Source organism: Salmo salar, chromosome ssa20 (genome assembly GCF_905237065.1).
Source record: "Salmo salar chromosome ssa20, Ssal_v3.1, whole genome shotgun sequence".
NCBI lineage: Eukaryota > Metazoa > Chordata > Actinopteri > Salmoniformes > Salmonidae > Salmo > Salmo salar.
The window spans coordinates 9,788,857-9,808,559 of record NC_059461.1 but is presented as its reverse complement, the minus strand read 5'-3'; the positions used below and the strand labels follow the sequence as shown (position 1 = coordinate 9,808,559).

Sequence of the window (19,703 nt, the reverse complement as noted above, 5' to 3'; positions counted from 1 at the left end):
AATGCGTCAACCCTTGGCTACACCGCAGCTTATATATGGCCTTAACGGGAGTCAAAGCCACATCCCTTGTGTTGCAACTAAAGAGCTGTTTATAACTGGCTCTAACATGTCCTTTGTCCTGATCTTGTCCACACGGATTGTGCCAACATTTGTAGACAGGTGTAGACAAAATACACATTGATCTGATCTTCCTGGCCACCTCTGGAGGTAGTCGGGCACACATTGTGTCTGGATATCTTTTACAAGTGTAGAAGGTGAAATAATTTAAATCATTATCCCGCCTTCTAAAATAATTGACAGGTGGCACCATTGACTTGTGGCATCAATATGGGTCTTAAAATACATATATTTTTAAGAATATCTGTCAAATAATATTCGCAAAGGGAGGGACCAGGAAATTAGGTCACAATGTAGACAGATATGAAACACAGAGCTTTTATCCAACCAATCACAATTGCTCAGCCTCTTTAGAACAAGAATAGTTTCGCATCGCCCATAGACCCGGTTGGGAGGAGTTTGCTTATTTTAGACCATTCCATGGTAAAATCTCCACCCACCCAGGTCACCAGGTAAAAAACTGAATTTGCCCATTGTGGCTGGGATTAAATCCGAGGCAGTTTTAACTCGAAAATCAGCTGTCTAGTGTGCTAATCTATAACAGATTGAAGGGGAAGGTTCAAGGTGAGGGGGCTTGGATCTTCTCATCCTTTGCAGTTTGTATGGGGCATAGGAGAGCCCTATTGTGACCGCTTTACTCCACCAGTAGCGACCCACTTTTTACATACCCATGATGACTCACTGGGTTTCCAACCCATAGTAAACATTTTTTTTTTTAAAGGCTGCGGTAATTGGTTAAACCTACCTATCCTTTAGGATAAAACTACCTACCTAACCCTTGATTGCATCCATATGGAGGAAGTTGTGCAGCCGCTGTGAATCATTACATATTGTACCAATTCTCAATACAAAATATATTTATTCAAAATCTATAAAAAGTGTTTACATGAAAATGTGTATGAAAAAAAAAAAAAAGAAAGACTAACAGTGGTAGTGTAATGTCACATGATTAACGTGAATACAAATGTAAACAATAATTTATGCAAGCCACAATTCACTCAAAGGCATGTTATAGAGCAGGGACCTAGGCAGTGGAGATCCCATTCACAGGAAAAGTTGTACATGTTGGCTAAAGCATAAAATAACTTTAAAAGTCTGTTACAGTGCTCTGCTCTATAACGTGCCTTGGATTGAATCACGGCCGCAGTCAACGTCCATTATCAGTCAGGTGTGTGTGTGTGAGAGCAGCGCTGCTCTGTGGGCCTTCATCTCCTCCAGCAGGGTGATGAGGAGGCGTGTGTGTGGGCCCTGGCACTCCCTGATAGCGGGGCACAACTGAGCCAGGCATTCCTCCACCCCCAACGCGGTCTCCATGTCCTCAGCCAGGCGCACCAGTCGTGGGTCACCCCAGCCCGCCGTCAGCCTCTGGGCAGAGTGGCTCTCCAGGGCTCTGGCCAGCTTCACCCCCAGGGAGAGAGGCCTGTCCTGGGCCTGGGAGGATGAGAAAGGGGGAGGGAAGGGGACAGCCTTCTCTAGCTGGTAGGTGAGAAGCAGGCAAGTCAGCAGGCAGGAGCAGGCCTCCAGGAAGGGTAGGTCTCTGACCTCTGACCCCAGGGCCGCGTCTCCGGCAAGGGCGCTGCGTTGAAGCTCCTCCCTCAGCGCGGCGGTGGAGACCAGGTCCAGCGCTGTCCGGCCACGGCCGTCCCTCTGCTGCAGCAGCTCAGAGCCTGCAGGACAGATGGACAGAGACAGAGTTCAACTTTAACCTTTCATCTTGACCCCAACAAGACTACTTTAGATTTCTAGTTAGTTTCTACATTCGTTGCCATTTTCAATATTTTGGGCATTTCAACTACTGCTATTAATACCATATTTACACCATCGTATGACTGAGCAATACGGAGTCAAATTGAATTCAACTTTAAACTACATTAAAACAGTGCCACTCTTAAGAAAACATGGTAATGTTTTGAAACATTGCATACATGCGCAATTAGGGCCTGAGAAGCATCAGTGATGAAATCATGACACAACGAACACGCCGTTGACCAGCCAATTTAAGAAACGTAATTATGAAAATACACTGAGTAAACAAAAACATTAAGAACATCTGCTCTTTCAATGACAGACTGACCAGCTGAATCCAGGTGAAAGCTATGATCTCTTACTGATGTCATCTGTTAAATCCACTTCAATCAGTGTAGACGAAGGGGAGGAGACAGGTTAAAGAAGGATTTTTAAGCCTTTAGACATTTGAGACAAGAATTGTGTATGTGTGCCATTCAGAGGGTGAACGGGCAAGGCAAAATATTTACTATGGGGTATGGAAGTAGGTGCCAGGCACACCGGTATGAGTGTGTCAAGAGCTGCAGCGCTGCTGGGTTTTTCACACTCAAAATGTTCCATGTGTGGCAAGAATAGTCCACCATCCAAAGGACATCCGGCCAACTTGACACAACTGTAGGAAGCATTGGAGTCAACATGGGCCAGCATCCCTGTGGAATGCTTTAGACACCTTGTAGAGTACACGCCCCGACGAATTGAGGCTGTTCCGAGGGCAAAAGAGGGTGAAACTCAATATTAGGAAGGTGTTCCTAATGTTTTTTACATACTCAGTGTAAGACTACATGGGGGCCAATGGGACTGCTTTAGAGAGATAATATATATATATATATATAGTGGAGACAGAGAGACAGACAGAGAAAGAGAACAGCTTTTAACCCACAGGGCCAGCCAGGGCATTCAACTCACTTTACTGCTAACTTATGTTGACACTATTAACTGGTCACGTTGTGGTTGTTTGGGGACTCAGTGAGATAGTGACCTAATAGGAGTTTTAGGTTTACACATGCTTATGTAACACATTAGACTGTCAGTGCAGATTAATCAGAGGCATTGCTAAGGGCTGGGAAAACGATATGAGGCTAGAGTACAATAAAGTTATTATCGTTCAAACACAAGACTGATTTGATCTTCTCACAAACCACATTTGTCCTCGCTCATATATGACATCAGTAGGACTGTACATGACACGCATGTACATACAAATGTATTTTAACGCAAAGCCAGTTTCAGTGTGTGTAGTAGGGCAATGTGTTAAAGTACTTTTTACATTTTCTTGTCTTCTCCCTCTCTCCTCTTCCCTTTGTGTGTTCATAATAAAAGCCTTTTCCAGCATCGGGCCCACGCACACTTGGCCTATGTGGAGCAGGCCGAGTGCGATCCCTTTGTTTGCTTTTAGACATCCAATTTCTATGGCAAACTGCACTTGATGGCACTTGACTGCTCAACCTCCGCAATGTTCCCGCCACTTGTGAGCTAGTTTAGGGCTCTCTGACGATTCGCCACAGAGTCTGAAAGGCAGCCAACAGACAGCCAGGCAGCGGTTTCTGTTTGACAGACACTCTGAGGCTTGTGAAACATGACGGGTAAAGGAAGGACAATTGTTGTCCTTGTTGTTGGATACGTGTGGCGCGTGTGCAGAGGCAGCATCAGGCTTAAAAAAAAAAAGGGAGGCTCTTTTTCGTCCTACGATTTAATACACTGAACGGTGTTCTTTACCTTACGAGTGGAAGTTGGCATTCAGAAAGTTCAAGTAGTTCATTAACTAGGTATTCAAATAAAATCCTGTACATACATTGGAATTATTGGTTGGCGCTCTCGCACACACAGTAAATACATAGACTTGTGCATACCGTACTCACGCTAAATAATGTTATTTATTACGGAACTTTATTGTGGAGGAACACCCCTTTTGAAAAAGGTAGCCATCACGACTTGTGGAGAGAAAAAGGAGCTTGCAAATGAAGAAGTGTTTTTCTTTTTCCCTCTCGAATACGGCTAGCCAGCTCTGGCGCTCGGAGGAATAGCGAAAGTAAAGCACATGACTCGGGTACCACGAGAGGTCAGCTCTCATCTACCTTTTAGTGCTTCAAGCTCAAGTGGCAAAAACTCAATCTGCATAAATTGGCGCGTTAATCTACATAAACTTTTACATTAGCAGGGACATTTACAATGCAGAGGTCAGCCAGGGAGCAGCAGTCAAGGACGTAAGAGCACAGTTTCGATCAAAGCCGCTCTAGAGAGAAATGGAGAGAGGGATAGAGAGAGTGGGGGAGGGATAGAGGGATGGAAAGAGAGAGGTAGGCGAGGTGAGAAGAGTTCTTCACACAAAGCAGGTAATAGCCAACCACTCCAGATTTATTTGGCCTTGCCATTAGGCCCATTGAAAAGGAGTGCTTATGAAGTTTCAGGTCAGTCATGTCATGCTCAAGCAAAGGGCTTTGGGGCTTGAGGGGAAGCATTCACAGTATTTGCCAGGTCTATCAAGTTTAAGAGGGGGAGAGAAAATGTGTATGTCGGAAATGGGCAATCTTGGCACATTTCTTCCAGATTGAGCCTCAAAAATAGACTTCCAAAGTGGGAATATTTTGTTCACAATAGCTGTAGCTTTCAGTGAGGGGTCCAGCCTTGGCTTGTGCTCTGCATGTGCCTTTCACACCGTCAATTAACATTTCAATAGCAGAAGGCCATGTTCTTGAGTACTTTTTGGAACTCTTCTCCAAAAAGAAAAAAATGTATCTTTTCAGTCCACAGAATGCAGGCTCAGCTCAAGTGGCCTTCAACGATCCATGTTTTTGTGTGTGAAAAATCCCTGGCAAAGAAGTGCACCATCATCCATGACTGTAAATTCTGTTGAAACATCCTGTGGCCCTCCCCTACATGCTTGCTAACTACAGGGCACTTATTGAAATACAGGAAGCCAAATACTAAACCTACAGTCGGGTATGATGGGCACAGCCACCAACCCACCCACCCACCACTTATTCTGCTCCCCCTTTCTCCGCGTGAACTGAGCTCTCACACCCCCGAGCTGATTCATTTCCTCCCCTCCCTACTCCATGCAAAAGAGGCCTGGGCCCAAATCAGACCCATCAGTTGTGAGTGATGCGTCAGGCTGGGTGAGGCAGGCTTGACGTGGTCCTGGCCTGCCTGCCGCCATATCAAACTGCCTGACAGACAGGCCACAACATGGGGGAGTAACAGAGACAGAGAGAGGCGAAGGGGGGGGATTCAGCAGAGACATGTCTGTCTCCGTGGCGGTCTTTCTATCCTGCCTGGCTGTGTCTGTCAACCTGTACACACGCGCTCCAAAAATAGCGGTAACTAACCCATGATATCTCATCGGCGTAGTTTCCAAATGGGAACAAATGAAGTATAGTGGGCAGAGCCAAGCATGAGCTAGCGAGCTAACATGTTCTAGCATGTATTTGCATATTTTCGTTCGGGAACGCCTACCCTGAAGTGCACATGTGCAATAACTCAATTCACCCTTGTGCTCCTTCTAAATGCCATTTTTTCGAACTTTTAGAAATGGTAAAGTCTACAAAACTTTGTGCACTCTGTTCGAAACAGATTTTAATTTGGGGAACAGAAACCTGTATTGAGATGGTGTTTCATCAATGAGAACATTTGCAGAATGTCGGCCAAGTTTCACCTAGCTCAGTGGTCACCTGGTCGATCTACAAACATTCCCTAGTCGATCACCAAACATTTCTGTAAAACAAAAACGATAATGCCTTGCGTTCCTGTTTTTGTTGGCAGTTGATTCAGCAGCCCTAGCGCCAGGAAGACAAAGTGTTCCCATTTTATGCGTCTGAAGGTAGAACGCCTACCCGACAGGCCCAGGGAACAAATCAAGGGGACATCTATAGGCCTACCGCTGGACAATCAGATCACCATCTGCACAGTTTCCTCACGCCATAGACTGTAAAAACAAGAAGCCTCGAACGCACAAAGTTGATAATGTGAGATTTCAAAATGTTTAAAACTATGACTAGAGAGACAACGAATACAGCAAAGAGCAGCTGTTTATATGAGTACGTTCATGTTTAAGTCGGTATTCAGCCTTGTCAACACTTTGTGTTCTCCCTACTTCCACAAACGCTACAACCAGCACTGCAGCTGCAATGAATGAGAACAGCAACGTGTTTCCATAAGCTTGTGTTGTTATTATTAGCGGCTTGTGCCTTTCTTAACATCAAGGAATATTTACCTTTCTGTGTTCATAGGAGTAACAACATGAATTGGTGCATGAGGCAGAAATAATGCGGTGCGACTTAAGTGTCGCCATCAGCTGAAGGACTGTCCCCCCTTTTCCCAGCGGAGGGAGGGAGAGAGGAGGGACGGTGAGTCAGGTGAGAGGCAGCCTCACCGCTGCTCCGTTCCTCTGCTCAGACTGACCATCAGATGCAGGCCATCAATCCAATAAAAAACTAAAGCAAATGATTATGTTCACTCAGCTGTGCCTCACAAGTAATACAACAAATGATCTATTACCAGTGTGATCAAATGGTTATACACAGTGGCTACAATGTTTGTTATATCATTTCAAAATGGTCTGAGAAGAGCAACATTGGCACGGCAATTCAAAGCGTAGCCAATATGCGGCGATAATGTATTGGGTCTATAGCCTACTGCACAAACCTCATTGCTACACAACTGCTTTTTAATTGGTTAATGTTACATAGGCTTACGTTTTTTTAAGTCATGTAAATCTGAGCGGCAGATCTCGGATTGTATTTTGACTCAGAAAGTGATCTCGACTCTGAAAAGGACTGATGCATCTCCATATTCTCCCACTGGACTTCCCTCTCATCACCATATTTGGTGGCAAGATCTAAACCGATTCTGACTCCCTCCAACGGAATCAGCCGCTGCCTACTCTTCACAATCTGTCAGTGCTTTACTTCACACTTACACTGTACACACAAATACACAAACCCCTACACACACACACACACAGAGAGCGTTAGGAGAGTGTCCGGGGCTTGGTACGATATTGGCTCCTGCATCACGGAGAGCGATTAAAATGAGTCCAGGTATTGGCGCAATGTGTCAGATATGCTGCTCTGGAGATAAATAAAACACCTGGGGGATTAAATGTGAGCAGGGGTAATTACGCCATTTGCTCTACGTGTGTGTGTGTGTGTGTGTGTGTGTAGCCCTGGTCGTGCAGGCGGGGGAATTCACACGCCTCGCGAATGCTACTGCAGCCTGCACCAGTCAGACGCAGCCTGATTGCCACACACACCATCACACACAGAGCACAGAGCCCTCTGGCCTTTAGAGGGCAGGCAAAGACAAGAAATACAAAAGCCAGAGTGGAGGAGGGGTGAAAGAGCAAGGAGTCCTAGTTCCATCCCCCTCTCTCTCGGTGTCTGCTTTAGTTCCAGACGAGAGACGCAGAGGCAAACAGACTGGGATGCAGCTCCACAGCACAGCAGAGCACAGTAAACATCCCTCTCTCTATTTCCCCATCCACCTGACAGAAAGACAGCGAGAGACTGTGTGAACTGAGACCAGGGGCAACACATCACACCCTCAGAGGAGCACCCCTGCCCTACAACAACAGCAACCATTGGAAGACAATAGCACAGCATCAACCAATGTCACGGCCCAACCACAGTCAATGTACACATCTCAACAGCCAGCGGAATAAAGCTTACTCTCCTAGTCTCCTTTCCTTCCTTCACACCGATCTAAAAAAAAAACAAAAAATGACTGATTTGGTGAAATCACTGTGGATAAGGGAACAGGAGACAAATAAACAAACCCACTATGGCCGGGACGATATAAGTATCGCCATACTTGTTAGTGTCGTGGCGAGGTAAAAAACAAAGTTGATTTAACTTCTTGAGGAAAACAGCCCTAACGATGGAAACAAACACCATTATGTTGTCATCCAGAGTAACATATTTATGTTCCAAGCTATAGCAAACAATTTTACACACAGCAGGTTTTTAAAAAAGGACATAATTTGGTCTCCGTGTTTTCATTTTTTGCTATGTAAAAAAAAAAATGGACTGCGACACTGGTATCGTCACAGCCCTAGAAACCACTTGCCGAGACGCAGCCCAACATCTTTAAGTGAACCCAGCCTGCTAGCGGTAGCTTGAGGCATAGGGATGTTTGTTTGTTAGCGGTGGTAATGAGAGCTATCCGGTTGAAGGGCTCATCACCCAAACATAGGCCCGGGCAGACAGAGATTAGAGGCAGATTATGGGCCAGAGGGTTAGGGTTGGAGGCTGGACTCTAGCTGTAATCCCCTGGCAGGCACTGACACAGAACGGAGCGAGTCGACGTTCATGCCACGGGCACACCTGCCACACACAGCCGTTATGACATGTACAGGACGAGGAATCAACAGATTGGAGGCGACATTGTAAATCCCTTGCTGCCCAGTATTCGGGCTTTGTGCTGATATCCAGGCTGCTGTATGCATTTGCAGCACTTTGATATTAATCTCGATGAGGCACAGTGTCTTGTCAGTAGATGACTAAGGAAGTGCAGGGAAATGGCTAAGAAAAATGACATTGGCCAAGAAAATCCATGGTGTAGGCACGTGTCTTTCGATAGAGGTTAGACTATCTCTTCATATCCTGTGACCTACTGTGTAAGGGTCCGAGCAGATTTAGTGCCCTTGGACCCTCATTGGCCCGTGGACAACATATAAGGAAGGAACTGGGTAGGCAACTTAGTACACAAAGCAGTCATGACCTCTTACAAATGGAGGGTCTATGAAACTACTCACTACTACACGTTGAACACTTTCATTTTTCACACCTTCAACACAGCTTGAAAAATGTAATAATATAGAGGACTTGACTCGTCTTAAATCTCTCGTGGCCAGATTCACGGGAAGTGACAACCTTCGCGCAAATTTTACTTTTGGGTAACCGTGATCCGATACGTCTGAACTACGGCTTATTCATGTTGCTCTTGGACACGGTGTTGTCGTCTTTTGGGTCGACACGCAGTCGATTCAAGTGAAGACCGATTGCTGGCGTTTTTGAGGTCCGGCCTGAACAGAGAGAAGAGACAGTCATAGGAAAAGGATGCGGCTACGTCTCTATCGGAAACAGAGATGCTAGACGTTAACCTTGGGGCCGTGCTTGTGTCTACCCCGTCGCCCCTTGTTCCTCTGAGAGGAAAGGCACGGAACTGGACTTTTGGAAGAGAAGGACAAAATGGAGTGCTACAGGGGGAGTTGCTGAACCTGTGTTTACTCCAGTCGCATAAAAAGAAGCCTCCCTCCCTTCCTAAGCTGCCTCGATAGTCAGTAAAAACACAGCACCAGGCAAGTGGGTCTAACAGAGGGCTAGTCTGGTCTAAGAGGAAGGTGGATGGGGTGGTGTGGGAAGTACAGTGAATGTACTTTGAGGCCTTATGGGGTTAGGTGGGCTGCGAGAAATCTTGCAAGACCGACAAATAGCACAAACCCAAGTAGAAGTGCAACCTTGGAATAAATATCAGCTTGCCTGCATGCACGCACGCACGCACGCACGCGCACACACACACACGAGAGGAGCATGAAAGGGGAAACTCTTCTACAGATAGAGGAGACATCCAAAACACCATTAAAGGCTGTGAGAGAAAGAGTAAGTAGAAATTTGGTGGAGAACCCAGGGAGGGCCTAACCTTTTGAAACACAGCCTGAAGTTCAGCTGAAACACATGCACTGGCCGCACTGATGGGTAAGCAACATGCTAACAACGTAGCAGTCGCTACCAGAACGTCTCTGGTTTCAGTCCCAGCTGCGACGACTACCGAGTTGACCCCGATCAAGAAAGGCAAGGTTTACCCGCCATTTTGGAAACGGCGCTCCGCATCACAGCCTGAGGACATCTGTGGCACTGCACAAATCTGAGGGGACCAAGCTGCTTCCTTTTCCGCCGAGCTAATGACGTCTTTCAGTTCCACAAACATGAATTCAGAACTCAAAAGGGATTGGCTTGGGAAGGGGGGGGGTGACTGTCTGACACAAGCTGATGAATGCTTGGTGGTGTGACTAACAAACAAGCAGCCGCAGAAGAGGACTGGTGGAACATAAATCACTGTTCTCAATTGAACAATTTGCAACTGCTTTAAGGAGCTACTGCCCCTAAAAACCAACTAATCCCTTTGAGTCAGAAACGTTTATTCTAGTGTCAAAATTGACTACAATGTGTAAATATGATAATTTTTGTCAAAGTCGTCTAAAAGTTTGTAACCTCATGGTGTCACAATGAGTAAATGAAGGTTGGGTTTGGATTACAATCATGTCCACGTGCAAACCGCCCCTACTCCCACATCGCTTCATTGAATGGGGCTCCGGTGTTGCATGCCCTGCCGATGGACCCTATCATGCGGGGATAGGTGATTGGAGTTTGTTGGTCCCCAGTGGTGATGAGTATACCGGTAGCCAGCTAACTAACGTTGAGGGGACAACAGTATTTTAGCTAGCAATGCTAATGTTAGCATTGCTAGCTAATTTTGTCAACCTTACCTAGTAACATTGCCATCTCACTAAAGTACATTTGACATCATCATATGACAAAGTTGTTTCCTACTAATTATTTGCCTATTTTAGCAATGTCATCGTATTTCTAAATTAGTGTAACTTAGACAAAACAGTCACATTAGCCTTCCAGGTGCAACCCATGTCTAGGGCACAATATTGGATGCAGCTATGGTGGTACGAGCTAACTCATGTCTGACTACAACAGTGTACTAACTAGCATCAACAAATTCAAACCAAACACAGAGCCATAGCAAAAACATGTCACAGTTGGTTGACAACTGTAACGGCCCCACTGGCTTGAATCTAATCCAATCTGGAGCCAGTCGAGTCTACATCTGTAAAGCATCGAATTTGCTTCCAAACGAGATTACGTTATTTCTCGAGCTATGTTTATAATTTAGGAATGATGACAATCGTTGACCCTGTTTATCTGTTAGACAAAGTGCACAGTTGGGTGCCAGACTGATCCCTTGGTCATGAACAGATGCAGGGACCTACCAGAAAGACCAACGGTGGGTATCATAACATGTCCAGCAATGTGATTACAAATGGTTTAGTGACCAATAATTTCATTGTCACAAGCTATTTTCACAGCTTGTCAGGCAAGACATCAGAACAAAAGTGAGTCACGCAACAAGTACCCTTGTGACACCTCTTATTGTCAGTCTCCTTCGACTCCTATCAAAAGGATACGCCATGAGGCTTCTGATCGTGACCCGAGTTACTGCCCAGATGACACAGACGGCTTCATCAACAATGATAGGTAGTGTGTTGTGAAAAGTTGTATAAAAAAATATATTTAAAAAATACCTGGCTTGATAAAATAATAGGCTATTTTCCCAGCCAAGCAGATACATCTAGTAGAGTCATTTTAGTGCATTAGCAAAAAGCTTTGTCCTTTTATTTAGAACAAAATGCAACTTACCACTTGGCTGTCTATTACGTCGCCCTGTCACAGGCCCTCCCAGTCAACACCACTTCATAAGATTGACTGCTGCAGTGGTTCGATAGATGTCCAGTTTGCAGCCTCACCCCTTACCTTCTCACCAACGGTCGACAAGGTAAATGTCCAGTAATAGCAAAACCCTTTTCATTCCATGTGTCACTGATGAACTCTGCCTCAACTCTGCCCGTTTCTACAGATGGACCGGAGCCTCAGTCGTTTGATGGGGAGACCATCATTGAGTAGCTTTTATCTGACCTGGTTAAACTTCAACGTAGCAGCTGTTTGTGTGTCAGATATCACCCATCCTAACTGCCGTTGGTAATAGAACTGTGACTGTGTGTGTTCACAGAAACATGTATGGAGCCATGGAGACTTGCAAGATGTTGTGATGAAGTCCAGACTGACAGACAGGCTTGATACTGATGTCTCTGAATAGAGAGAGACCTGGCACTCAGCATACAAATTATACTAGACAACTTTTTCTTGTATTGTCTTTTTTTATATATTTTTTTTATTGAATGGTATCAGTCAGTATGGGGAGGGAGAAACCCTGTGTATTCTGCACCAGGATCTGGGAACTCCTGTTGTATAAGGGACACCACACAGGAAGGTATGACCACTGACATGTTCGCCAAGGTAGCCCCATTACCAGCATACAAAAACACCAACAGGCAAAGTATCTGTCACAGCTGGGAATGACAATGAAAGGTGAAAGGTGCACATTGTTATATTAGCAGAAGACTGCCTCTATGGTATTATGTAAAGGGTTGTTTATTCTACATGGACCTGTTACTACATTTGAAAGTTATCAAAACACTTAGTTTGTTACTCATTGTGTATTCATTCCTTGTGTTATGATTTTTCTATAATGTTCTCTCTGCATTGTTGGAAAAGGACCCGTAAGTAAGCATTTCACTGTTAGTCTACACCTGTTGTTTACGAACCATGTGACATAATGATTTGACCTGCATAAATTCAGCAATTGCATATATCTCATATTACTCTGTAGGCTACTGACCTATTCAAAGCTTCCTCCAGCATGTCACCATACACCTGCCTGTAGTTATTGAGCTCCACCTGCAGGTTTGTTCGTTGTGATTGAGTGGGGGGGGGGGAACATCTGCGGCCAAGGTTCTGACAGATGGGTGTGTCGTCTTGGTGGTGGCAAGGACACACCCAAGAAACACCCACATCAAGCCACACCCCCAAGCCAACTCACATTCGGCTTCTGTCATGGCAGCCAGCATTTGTTGAAGAGCAAGCCAAAAAACTAGGTTAAATCAGCGGGTGCAGTTCCTCTTTATCATACGGTTGAGCAGATGCTCGTGATGAGGAAAGAAAAGTACAAAAAAAAAAAAAGACACTAATTAATTAACCTAGTGTAGTGTAGCCTAATCTAAATGAGTGGTTTGGCTGGTCTGTTTTAGCTGGGCCTCAATGAGACTGGATGTAGAGGGTTGCTAGGCTAGGCTAAGCAGACTTGGTCTGCTTACTAACATGGGTGGCTGTATTGAGCCCACGCCCCACCAGAGATTAAGGCGCAGGGCGACAGAAGGCTCTTTTCTTCCTGCCTCTCTCTCCACGCCTCTCTGGAGCCACTCAGAGCTCAGCCACAGCTCCAGGTCATTTTCCATTCCAATCAGGGGCACTCTCTCGCTCTCTCTCTCTCTCTCTGGTCATCCTGCAAAATTTAAACACTCACAGCCGAGGAGGGGGCACGGCGAGCGGGCACACACGCTAACACACACACAGGGTCGTGTGGGCAAGTCTTCAGAGAGCAGAGGGAGGGTAAAGAGAGGGAGGGGAGAGAGCAGGCCTCGCCCTGAGCCATGGCATGCTTTCCCCCGCCAGCACCCCAGGGTCGAGGGTTTGGGCCATACGTTCCAACCCCCACCACCCTTTCCCTCCCTCCCTCCCTCCCTCCCTCCGTGTCCTCCAGCCAGGGTTATTATTTCAGGGTTACAACACTGCCATTGAAAGGCCTTGTTTGTTTGGCAGTGGCAGCGAGAGCTGCCTTTCCGACCAAGCCCTGGCAGCTCAGCTGAGTTTGGCTGTTGGGAACAACAACACAACAGGGTGACAGCCAGGCAGCAGCCATTTAGTAACCACTACAACGCTTGCTAGCTAACCCCACCACGAAATATATTTTTTTTCATGTATAAATGTATTCAGTAATCATTGTAAACCAAATAGTCAGTAGAAAACATATGAATACATTGTAGTTACTTTACTTGACCCTCTTCTTTAAGCTGAATGAGTGGTAAATGGAGCCAAGCAGCTGTCCAAGTAGCTCCGCAACTGTCTTAATGTGTCGGACCCAGCCACCTGCTAATCAAAACAGCTGGTTCCAATGTTCTATTCAACGGGAATCGCTCGCTCTGTCCTTTCCATCGGTCAGCCTGAAGGCCAGTGGTGTCCATGGGGACAGACAGACACACTGCAACCCCTTCCCGCTCCCCAGCTAGCCTCACTACCTCCAGTCACAACGTCAAGAAATAGAAACTAAGCGAAAGAAAGAGGGGGGGGGGAAAGAGCTGCGTGTTAAATTGTGAGCGGGCTCTCGTTTCTCCAGCAGCAGTTGCTCCATCCATCCATCTCTCAGCGATGTGGCCTAGCGGGCAGCACCGAGCGGAGTCCTAGTAAGACAAGGCTCGCAGTGACTGGTGCAGCCCACACAGACGGCTCACACGCACACTTTCCTTTTGCAAACAGTCTCTTCCTCTGACCCCTTTTAAATTTGCTCCTTTTCTTCCTGTTACCGTTTTCTCACCGGGACCAAACAATCCCAATCTAATTTACTTTTTGAGGACAGAATATATACATGTGTTAATAGGAAAGCCAAATCAAATTAACTATAATTAGTCAAATTGGAGAGTGAGGCAGGGAAGTGGCGGCAGCCTACATGGGAGTCTTGTTCAACGCCGTCTACCCCCCCACACACCTACCCATCCCCCCCTCCTCCACCTACCCATCCCCCCCTCCTCCACCATCACACACACACACACACACACAGCTATGCAACCACCACCTCCTCCCCCCTTTCATTTTGACACACGTCACACTCACTTCAAAGCTCCCAAACAGCAATTGCATGTGGCAAGCAAACACACAGAGACACACAAACTATTTCTGTTGTGACACATTTCCCACCAAACCAGCGTGTGAATTTCACAAGCGGCAGAACCTGACGACTCTAATCTCTTCAAAAAGACATTAACAGACATCTTATGAGTGGATGGGTAATACGTTTGGACAGACGTTGCGATTGAACACAGAAAGGAAGAGGGGGAAGTGGGGGGGGGGATAGTAGAGATGCATAGATGATTTAGATTTGAGACTGTGGCCATAAGACTGCTAGGCCGCTAAAGTCCAGTGCCAATTTCCCTGATACATCAAAGCTACATTTCAGACTCATTCATCCATCCATATTCCTCTCACCTCATTCAATGGTTAGGCTACTTTTCCAAATACTATAGTAGTCCAAATAGGCTAGCCCTCAAACTGAAACCAATAAAGTAACTCTTTGACCTCGTGTGTGAATCTATGCACTTGTTTCTCTCTGTCTGTGTGTGCGTGGTCACGGTACCACCATTTTGAATTTGATACCAGGTTTAGTACCACGACACCATCATGACACCACGACAAAAAAATAAGTCGTATTAGCCAAAGTCAAAGAATGACATTTTATTCAGACAGATAAACTTAGCTACTGTTCAATTGGTGGGCATCTTTTGAGTTCAATATCATATTAGATTTGAAATGTTTTATGTAAGTCTTTCAGACAGCCATGTATGCATCAATGAATCAATTACACTTTTGACTTTGTTTTTCTCAATCTAACTGCATAACGAAATGGTAATAATTTATTTGAATGGTAAATCTCCATTGATAAACTGGATAAATCAAGATATAGCCTAGGCCTATTCACAATTCAGGTGAATGCACATTCAATGAGTTTGTGCATGCATTGAGTTATTGAACAATCTGCTTCCCCTTCCATTTGGGACTTAAATTAGTGCTGGTAAAACACATTTGTATGGAAGTAGCAATGTTATTTTATAAAAAGTGTGTACTGTCTCTAAGACCCAGTAATGACATCATTCACGAGGAGTTTGAGGGAGAGACTTGAGGGAGAGATGATTAAGTGAATGTTTAACGTTTTTGGTGACAATCGGCTTTGAAATCAGCTTATTTTGTGTTATGGTTTGTGTATTATCACACACAAAAAGTACTAGGGTAGTGAATTGACGTTAGCTGCAGCTGTAAGCTAGCAAGGAAAGTTAGCCCACAAAGCCGGAAGCTTCTTGCACTGTAGACTGTTCTAGCCTGTATGGACATTGTTTTGCGGACAGTAATGTTTCAACATTTCTCATGCTGTGTTGCACTATTCAAGCGTGATAAAGGCCCAGTGCAGTCAAAATTCATTTTTCCTGTTTTGCATCATATTGTACAACAGCTGCTGAAACTAACACTGTAAAAGTGTGAACATATTTGATCAGTGTTATATCCTGATCGTTGCTGGTTGAAAATACAAATCTACACAGGACCTTCTAATCAGCAGGTTAGCATGGGTGGGAGTTGGCTTTCCATGGTGACATCACCATGTGGTAAATTGGTTAATAGACCAATAACAAAACAAGTTCCAAATCTCTCTGCCAATAACAGCTTGTTTTTAGTCCCCCCCCAGTCAAACCACTCACAAAATGCTAGCAAAATTATTTTTGATAAAAAGCTATTTTTGCCCATTTTAATGCAAACTATTACAGTAAGGTACTAAAATATATTCTCTGGTACTTTTAAACCAGTTGTTTTGAAAGTAGTGCTCACGAGCTAAGAGCGGTCCCCTAAAATTGCGTACTACGTCATACATGATATGTGCACTTCGTCATTGCTCTCGCTCTCACTCTGCTGTGTGCGCATGATGTGCCTCTTGCTAGCTGTCACTCAAATGCTGAGGGGCTGAAGCTCATTGGTTGAAATTGAATTGCTAGGGGCTGGCCCACATGAAAATACAGGAAAAATGGCACAGCACTGCTTCCAGAAAAACAGCTGCATTCAAACTAGGGATTTCATGGCTAATTGAGGTAAAACAGTAATTCTGCATGAATGAACTACACATTGACACATCCAGCCCAAAGTGGGCGGTTTCAAAAAATATTTAGAAGTCTCAAGAGTTCCTCTTAATCTCTATACAACGTGAGACACATTTGACAGAAGTAGCAAAAGTAATAATTCTAGTACCCGAACCGTCAGAGGAAGGCCCAACATTTTTTTTCAAACACTCCAGTCACCCAAGTCAAGCGGCACCGGAGTGCCAAGTCTAGGTCCAAAAGGGTCCTTAACAGCTTCTACCTCCAAGCCATAAGACTGCTGAACAATTAATCAAAATGGCTACCCAGACTATTTACATTGACCCCCCCCCCCCCCACTTTATTTTTACACTGCTGCTACCCGCTGTTTATTATCTATGCATAGTCAGTTTACCCCTACCAACATGTACAAATTACCCTCCGTGCTTCTACATCTGCATTGCTTGCTGTTTGAGGTTTTAGGATATGTTTCTGTACAGCACTTTGTGACATCGGCTGATGTAAAAAGGGCTTTATAAATACATTTGATTGAATTTGATTGATATATAGCCTCCTTATTGTCATTTTATTGTCTTGTTTAATTTTTTACTTTAGTTTCTAAACTATTTCTTGAACTGCATTGTTGATTAAGGGGTTGTAAGTAAGCATTTCACGGTCTACACCTGTTGTATCCAGCGCATGTGACAAATAACATTTGATTTAATATTTAATGTTCCAGAATGGAAAAAGTACAGAAGTTTCGGCATACCATGCGCGCTGACTGACCTGCATGCTGCAGGAGCATCATGGCGATGTCCGTGTGTCCACCGAGCAGCGAATCGTGTAGCGGGCTGACTCCACCCACCTGGCTGTACAGGTGAGGGGCGGGCCGGTGGCGCAGCAGGGCCTCCACACACGCACGGCTGCCATGGTTACACGCCTCGTGCAGGGGCGTCCAGCCTGCGTGGTCTGAGTAGTAACACACACACAGACATACACCACAGACAAAACGGTCATCCAACTATATTTTAAAGATTGAATTCTGCATTATGGGTTAAATGGACGACAGCACACATGACAACCATCAAACAACATATTATACTGCTAATATCTTCATAGCTAATAGCAGCCATCTTTTCATTTGAAAACCAAATTTAGGATACTCTAATAATTTCTCTAAATCCAAAGCTAGACACACACCAAAATGTAATATTTAATAGCTTAAAATCTATATTGATCTGAAGAAACAAGTCTAAATCTATACCTAGTGTGCGGTAGGTAGGTTGGTGTATTCTGTAGGTGTAGTCGTTCTTGTGCTCTAACGTTAAACAATAGGAGTTCTCGGTCTCGGAGACCAGAGGCCTCGTTATGGGGACAGGTTTGCGTTCCATGTCACTACAGCATAGAGATCGTACTCAAACTAATCCTCCCACCACTTCAAGCCCTTCACTTTGTCCCGATTCCTTTTCGCCATCACGTCTCCGGCTTTACTCTTGGTCCCGTTCACCCAATCTCCACTTAGCACGTTAGACCACCGTCAAGCAACACATCTAAACTATTAAACTAACGCTGCATCTGCATAAGCCATTGAAATGGACTGAAAGGAAGAATTATTATATTTGCCCTGGGAGGGGAAAGAAACAACAAAAAAAAACAGGTGGAAATATAAGAGGAAGTGGCAGAGCGACTTTGAATCTAACCTCCAACCCACCCCGTTCCTCCAAGACACACCCTTCGTATTTTAGCTAAAGGTTACACTGATGACGCACACTTCTCTTTTCCTTCCTTCCTTCTCTAATTCTACGTTAAGATCGATCCACGACACCCTAAAGTGGAAGCAGCGAGAGAGAGAGGGGGGGGGAAGAGACCTACCTTTCACGTTGACGTCGGTCCCAGGAAGTGCTAGGATCTGGAGCAGCGTCTCAACCTGGTTCCTCTTGCAGGCTCTGTGGAGGAGTGTCTCGCCTTCGCCAGGACCGCGTCAATGGGCACAAAGGAGAAGATGTAAAAAAAGAGAAATCCAAAATTAGGGTGTGTCTTACCCATTGTCCCCCTGTTACACTCACACACCAATAATGTACTGAAGAAATGTCCCCAACGACCACAAAAAAAATTGACCTAAAAAAAGAAAAGGCGAACCTCCAATGAGAATGCGATTTAAGAGGAGAGATGAGAAACGGGGGGCAGATAAAAAATAATAAAGTAATAAAAAAAAGATAGTGAATTGGGCTTTTTCTCCTCCCTCTTTTTTTTGGGGACAGAGGGATTTTCCACATACACCAGAGCACCACAAAGTTAATAAACGGGCTGCGAGTAGAGCCTCTTCCTGTCACGTATTGTTCCTCTGGAGGAAGTTATGGTACACAGCCCAGGCACAAAGGCTCCAAAAAGGATTCTTCACACATCCAGGGTTCAAAAGCTCCACTGGGCATTACCAACGTACCACGTGATATTTAATCAGCAAACTACAACACCCAGACACAAAAGACTTATTTACATTTCCCCCCCGCTCTCTTTTTGATACAATATTAAATCAGGAATATATTAGGAGGGACAGTACCCCCTATTTTCATGTATGGCTGAACTTCACAAGAAAGTTAAAGGCCAAGCATGAGTGCCTCTTTGCTTGCCAGTATAATACACGACTGCAGAATTCCTAATAAATGCTTTACTAGCTTGCCTGGCCATACAGAGGCTTCACTGGAGCACAGAGCAGGGCATGGGGAGTGGGAGGAGAGGAATGAGGGGAGAAAGGGAGGAGAGGGCAGACAGACAGGACAGGCAAGAGTGCAGGGGAGAGGAAGAGAGGCTTGCTGCATTTCAAGGCACAGCGAAATATTGAAAATGCTCGACGCTTTCAACTTGAAGAGTTCCTTTCTTCCCAGAGGTGTCTTTGAGGTTGCATTAGACACATTAAATGTGTTTTCCACCTGACAAAGAGGTTGAAGGGCGAGACAGCAAAGAAAGAGACGCTGTTTATCTGGAGCTTCGACAACATCTGGACGAGGAACAGCAATGGTTCACTGTTCTTTCTTCTTTTTTCGTGTCAAAATGCAGAGGTAAGCCACAAAGCGGAGGGTAGCTTGTGTGGAATATATTTCAGATTTCCAGTGCCTAGTTGCCCTGCTGTATCATGCCCCAGCGCCCTCCTCGAAAAAACACAGTCTCTTGCAGAGCAACCCAGCGTCTCTTTGGTGCGTTGCCTCTCGCCAGCCCAAAACACAGGAAATCCAAAATTAATCCTGCCTCTCCTCAGTTATGGGTTTTGGAATGCGGTGTTGTCCGTTAT

General features: G+C 45.1%; 1 protein-coding gene across 2 annotated transcripts in view; it reads right to left on the bottom strand.

Moving 5' to 3' along the window:
* Positions 1 to 956: 956 nt before the first annotated feature.
* Positions 957 to 19,703, bottom strand: part of slf1 (SMC5-SMC6 complex localization factor 1) — a 37,010-nt gene continuing 18,263 nt past the window's right edge. The window contains exons 16-18 of one of the 2 annotated variants that reach the window (XM_014160879.2): positions 18,287 to 18,379; positions 17,201 to 17,383; positions 957 to 1,784 (exon numbers count right to left, since the gene is read on the bottom strand). In XM_014160879.2, coding sequence (XP_014016354.2) covers positions 1,282 to 1,784; positions 17,201 to 17,383; positions 18,287 to 18,379 — 779 coding nt within the window. In that variant the 3' untranslated portion in view covers positions 957 to 1,281. Of the gene's footprint in view, positions 1,785 to 17,183; positions 17,384 to 18,286; positions 18,380 to 19,703 lie in introns of both variants that reach the window. The other variant, XM_014160880.2, reaches the window with a different exon arrangement.